This window comes from Aptenodytes forsteri, unplaced genomic scaffold, assembly GCF_000699145.1.
Source record: "Aptenodytes forsteri isolate BGI_AS27 unplaced genomic scaffold, ASM69914v1 Scaffold129, whole genome shotgun sequence".
In the NCBI taxonomy this organism is placed as follows: Eukaryota; Metazoa; Chordata; class Aves; order Sphenisciformes; family Spheniscidae; genus Aptenodytes; species Aptenodytes forsteri.
In genome coordinates, this window is record NW_008795033.1 from 232,650 (window position 1) to 238,649 (window position 6,000).

The 6,000-nt window shown below is 51.0% G+C and overlaps 1 protein-coding gene across 1 annotated transcript in view; it reads left to right on the forward strand.

Moving 5' to 3' along the window:
* Positions 1 to 6,000, forward strand: part of NF2 (neurofibromin 2) — a 40,132-nt gene that overhangs the window by 23,394 nt on the left and 10,738 nt on the right. Inside the window, exons 13-15 of the mRNA XM_019471283.1 lie at positions 659 to 786; positions 2,539 to 2,698; positions 4,499 to 4,543. Coding sequence (XP_019326828.1) covers positions 659 to 786; positions 2,539 to 2,698; positions 4,499 to 4,534 — 324 coding nt within the window. The 3' untranslated portion in view covers positions 4,535 to 4,543. The remainder of the gene's footprint in view (positions 1 to 658; positions 787 to 2,538; positions 2,699 to 4,498; positions 4,544 to 6,000) is intronic.

Sequence of the window (6,000 nt, forward strand, 5' to 3'; positions counted from 1 at the left end):
ATCAGATGTCTCCCAAGAGGCAGCTTCTGACCGGCGTGGTTTTAAGTGGCACAGCAGTGCTAAAACCTGGATTTTACGAAGTTTTGTCAATAGATTCTGAAGGCAGGTGGTGTTTTCTCTCCTCTTCACTACCACAAAGAGCAGGGTCCCAGAGGAGCAAGAGCTCTGAATTGAAGAGCAAACTGGGAATGGAGCAAGGGGATCTTCAGGCTGATCTGGTGCTTGGGACGCTGGCCTTGTTTGCTGCTCTGCTTCTGCAGCGCCTTGGAGTGCTTGCCATCTTCCGTGTTAAAAGATCACCAGGTGACGAAGAGCCTCGTAGTCTGCTCTCCAGAAAGTTTGAGGCTGGTTCAGACAAATGGGGCTGTGGGCTGTGTGGCATCAGGAGTACGTGTGCCCCCCTCCCTTTCCCCGTGCAAATGGAAGGTGCAACCTTCCAGTTCAGCACCACTGCGAGGCAGAATACACCCAACTCCAAGAAGAGTGTGCGGTTACCTGTGAGAGTAGCAGATCAGGACCTTATTGCAGCATTAGTAAGCAGCACCTTGTACTGCGTGCTTAGGTGTCGCTCCGATTTTACCTCCGTGTTGCAGAACATTTGCTGTAGGAACACTTTTGTGGCCAAAAGTGACTAATTTGTACTCTCTCTCTTTAGCAGTCCATGAACTCAAGTACGACAGCACTGCCTACCGACCTGCCAAGCTTCAACCTCATCAGCGAGAGCCTGTCCTTTGACTTCAAGGATACGGACATGAAGAGGCTTTCAATGGAAATCGAGAAAGAGAAGTACGTGGCATGCATCCAGTCCGGGCCAGGGCTGGGATTTGCGCCTCGGTTGCAGCGGGAGGAATTGCACCGGGGCTGAACGTGACTTTTACGTTCCAGACGAGCACCGGTGTGAGGTGAAAGGGGGGGAAATCTTTTGGGTTCGCATTTACCAGGTCGTCAGTAGCTCTGCCCGGAGCATGACGTAGCTGCTGGTTGACCGTTTCTCTGGGTGGGGACCTGGTGTCACAAATGCATCCCTACTGCCCGCTTAAAGGCGAGTTTAAGCACGCTGAGCCCTGCACCAGTCAGTTCCTCTCCGTGTGGTTAACCCGGCTCTTGGTTAGGCTTGAATTGTCCGTGTTGGTAGAAAGAGTTAACAGCAGTCCGACTGCTGGCGCGCTGAACTATTGCAGGCTGGCGCTTGTGCATTTGCGGTGTGTCCAGAGAAGGTAAAGATAGCTGGAGTCTGTGCTAAGGTCCCGCGTTAGGGCTTTAACCCCTTTTTCTTGGAATCTGTGTCATGTTTATATATATAAAAAGTGTGCGCAAGCAAGTTTGGATGTGATTATGAGCTTTGATCTTGTGTTTTCCTGAGGGTGTAAGCGTAGCCTTCAAAATTATAAATTTAGCAGAAATCAAAGCAGATCAGATTTTAGTCTCTGCAGTAATAATGTGCTTTGTTCGTTGATTGGGTAGTAGATCAAAGCTAGAAGGGCTCTGCCGTAGCGCTCCGGCCAAAACTTCCTGGGGCTGGAATGAGATGCCCCGTTATCCCAGAGGGTGGTTCATTCTGCCTCTGCTGAGTACCCTCTCCCGTGTATGAAATAACAGACCACTGTGCTAGAGACAGAGGTTAAAAACTTTTCCTAAAGCTAGAAGGAGAAAGATAGAAGCTGAAAATAACAGGATAATTCCTGGTTCTGTACCCAGGTTGCTAACTAGGTCATCCCACTCTCCTAGGCAGGAAGAGCTTGGCTCTGCCAAATGCTGAAAGCAATAACATGCTTTCGCTGAGTTCTCCGGGACTCTTTGTGTTCCTCGGGTGCTGAGATAAACCCTGCTACAAATTTTGGCACTCTGAAAAGGTTCTTGTTAGTCTGCTGGTACTTTGACCCGGGTCTCGGTGTTTAATCACAAGTACAAGGCTGGCATGGTGTGATTTTTCTCCAGTCGATGCTTCATCGTGGAAGGCAGTTAGGGCCGAGTTCTGAGAATGGCTGGGTTTAGGTTGGTTTTTTTTTTCTTTCTTTCTGTTTCTGGGAGACCTTTCTCTCTCCCAGGGATGCTGTGTGTCTGAAAGATACCTGATATTTTAGGGGCAGGGCTTGCTCCCACACGGTTTACAAGCTAAATCCCTCTAAAACATGAGAAGTCAGTACCTCAGGGTCCTTCCTTCCGGGAAGGATTTGTGCCTTTCCGCTATCTTGTAGACTGAAACTGCGTAACGTTAACCTGTGTCATGGTGCAGCTTCACTCAGAAACGGGGACTGACAAATACCATCCCGCAGCTCTAGTTTGGCTTTATTTTTTTATCGTAACATAACTTACGGTTTTGTTCTTGGGTCAGCTGTCTGGGTCCTCTTTTCAATCATGAACAAGTCGTTGCTCGGAGTAGTTTACTGTATGCTGTAAACTAACGTCGTCAGTTCCACACGCTAGAGGTGATGAAGATAAGGTTTTTCTGTTATAATTCCGTTATCGGCTGCCACGGTATCATGTCACCACGTGCAGCTGGCCAGTGCTAACCCAGGACTCTTTTGTGTGTGCTAGGGTAGAGTACATGGAGAAAAGCAAGCACCTGCAGGAGCAGCTGAACGAGCTGAAGACAGAAATTGAGGCACTGAAGCTAAAGGAGAGAGAGACAGCTCTGGATATATTGCACAACGAGAATGCCAGCCGAGGCAACAGCAAGCACAACACTATTAAAAAGGTATCGGAGGGCTCCAGTTTGTATCTCGCCTGATGAAATCCTTTAAAAACAACAACGAAATAACCCTTCCATTTGGTTTAGCTTTTGCACAAGTTGTTATAATAAAATTGTTTGATCTAGGCTTTCTTCCCCGGCTGCTTAGCTTTGAATCGGGGTGCAGAGAATTTCAGCTTCTGATGGCTCCTGGTTTATATTTGCCACAGCCAAGCCTTGTCTCTTTAGTGCCGTGTGAGGGGATGCAAAGCTCTCGGGGTTTGAAGGCCTTGCTGAACCGTAACAGAAGCTGTGCAGGGATGCTGTTAGAAGGGACCTGCTACCCTCGTGACCCCAGGAACAGAAAAGCCCTACCTGCCTATTGCAGCCATTCCCTAAAGGCATTGCAAGGAAGCAGTCTTGAGCTTGGCTGGTGAATAATAAGGGCAATAATACTCCTGACTTACGGGCTCTCAGTAGAAAAAGCCAAAAGCCTCGTCCTCTCTTTTAATCTGTTCTCGAGCAACCTGTAGTGCAGCTTCAAATACTAACAGCAAAATCTTTCGCTAGCAGGGTGTGTGTGAGGTATCTGCTCCCTGTGCCACGGACCCTGGAACCACCTGCCTCTAGAAATGTGTTTGGGATGAATACTTAGCCAAAAAGTTAGGACGGCTGGGTCTGCTGGCCCTGGGGTCACAACAAAGCCCGTTCTTTATTTTTACATCCAGTTCTCCTCCTTTTGCTTAGTGGCTCTGCTGTTCTCCCAGCTGGGCTGAGTGTAACGAGGGCCTTGGGGGCACATCCGTAATCGGTACGGTGGGATGCAGTGGTCAGCCCTACTCACCTGCAAAGGCTTTTACCTTGCAAAGGCTTTTACCCAGCTGGCTTTCTGCTAGCGGCTGTCCTTGTGAAGGGTTCGGGAACCTGTATGGCACGGGATGCAGGTTGTGGTAACAACTCCAGGTTTTAAAAACAAATCCTTATGTCTTTACCGCTCCCAGCTGCGAGTTAACGTCTGAAAGGATTTGAAAATGCGGTTCATGTCGACTTCCGTGGCTGGGAGTTTATGATCACGGAATTGGGGCAGGAAAATGAATCCAGCGTGTCTCCCTTCCCAGTTTCCCCGTGCTAGCCCTGAGCTATTCAGGTTCCTGTCCCTCCAGAGCGGAGAATATAAAAATCTTCACAGACCCTTTTGTCATCGTAGAATCTGAAGACATTTCTTCTCCCAGTAGGTTTTGGTAGGTTTTGTCTCCGTGCTCGGAGTCCTCAGTTTAAACGGAAAATGCTGAATTTTCACTTCTGACAGAGACGAGTTCATAGAGAGCTGATGGTCCCATTTGTCTCGCTTAAAGAAGGTGGCCGGGCAATCATTTCGATGTCTGTCAGGGCTCATCGCTGTAATTGGGACTGTGCGGTCAGTCTTCGTTCCTTTGAAGCTGGAGTCTTGTCCTGTCCCCCTCCCTTCAGGAGGGGACCGAGGCTGCCCGGCTCCTGCGTCTCAGCTGGAGAAGCAAAGGCTTTTAAATAATAGTCTATTAGTGGAGCACATCAGAATAAAATTACAGACTGCTTTTGTTCATGCCACCAGGAGGTCAGGAGGGCTTTTGTCTTTGCAGTTGTGATGGAGAGGGAAAATGCGAGACACTGGAAATGGGATAGCAGTTTAGCAACGCTTAAATAATACCAACCCTCTGCCCCACCTGGAGGCTGCTGATCACTTCAGCGCTCCGGGCAAACTGTACAGATTGCACAAATGACCTGACGTTGCTCGTATCACAGAGGATTTTTTTTGTTGTTGTTGTTCATTTTATTTTGCTGGTTTAGCCTCAAGCCCAGGGCAGAAGACCTATCTGCATTTGAGACTTCCAAGTAGGTTATTCCAAGGTACTCTGCGTGGGGCGAGGGGATCACCGGCTGTAATACTAACCCGTGCATGAGCTTGCCTGCGATACGCACCGCTCTAGCCAGCTCCCATTGCTGCCACCCCTACAACGCTCCTTACGCACCGCAGCGGGGTGCGGTGCCGGTGAGACAGGGCTCGCCGCGGCGCAGCGCCCTGCCCGTCCCCGCGGTGGACCCCGTGCAGCATGTCGCAGGCAGCCGCCCTGCCCGGCTCTTGCTCCCTCGGTAGCGTTCACAGCCTCTCTGCATTCGTTTTTCCACCTGATCCTCCGTGCTGGGAAGCGTCTTTCTTGGCAGAAGTTGAGTTGGCAACATCAGTGGGGGAGTGCAGGCGTAGGTGCTTAAATAATTAAACATGCCTGGTTTTGCTGTGCTGCCGGTGGCTGGGAATCTTTTGGAGGTGCAGGGTGGCCTTTGAAGATTTCTTTAATGGAGTAAACTAGGACCTTCCCCCTTGTTTGCTGCAGAAACAAATTCAGGATTTTAAAAAAAAAAAAAATAAAATAAAATCAAACAACCAACCAAACCCCATCAACTCTTTGCTGCCAAAACTGTCGTAACAGGCTAAAAACACGCACCTCCGTCTTGGAGCGGAGCAGCACGTGGACGCGTTGTCAGCGTCTGCCTGTTTGAGGAGTATCACAGGAAGGTAGAGCAGACGATTGAGGGCAGCCGGCGCCTGCAGGTACAGCTCTTGGGCCAGGCTGCAGCCGGGGGTGGTGCAGGGAGACTATGCTGGAGGTAGCGCTGTTGGTCACCGTCGCGCCTGGGGACACCGGCTGGCAGAGCTGCTCTCCTTCCCGCCTGCGATGCCTCTGCCTGTCCCCTGCCTCCTTCAGCACGCCGGTGACTCCTGCTCTGTTAACGCTACGTCTCTTCTTCCCAGAGCCTGCTTTCCTCCGAGGATTTGCCCTCGGTCCGCAGGCTGTGTGTGCGCAGAGCAGCGACTCCCTCCTACGGGAGGATGAGTTTGGGGAAGCTTTTTTGCTCTTTCCTCGACTGTGGTTCTTGCCCACCCACAGGGTTTAGCGAGTTTTGAGTGGTAGCGCTAAGGGAAGAAACGGCACGGATGCTGCGGTAGCAGCGCTCACGAAGGCGGGTGGCAAACCTGGTGGTAAAGCGCCTTTGGAAAAGGCTTTCGTTAAAAGTTACTCTCAGGGCTTGCACAGCCCTGCCTGCGTGGCGGGCACGTACAGCTGACCGTGGAGCAATTTCTCAGCACCTCTGGAGCTCTGCAGCGGAGGCAGGAGGATGCTTTAGATGCAGACTTCTCCCTGGCCGGTACCCAGAAGCGATCAGCACAGGTTTGTGCCGTTCCTGAACGGACCAGCCCTTTCAGGGCTGCCGGCAGCGCTGTAAATCACTCCAGTTAGGGTGTTGTGCCGGCTGGCTGCTGCCAGCCGCTCTCGGGGGGGGCTTCGGGA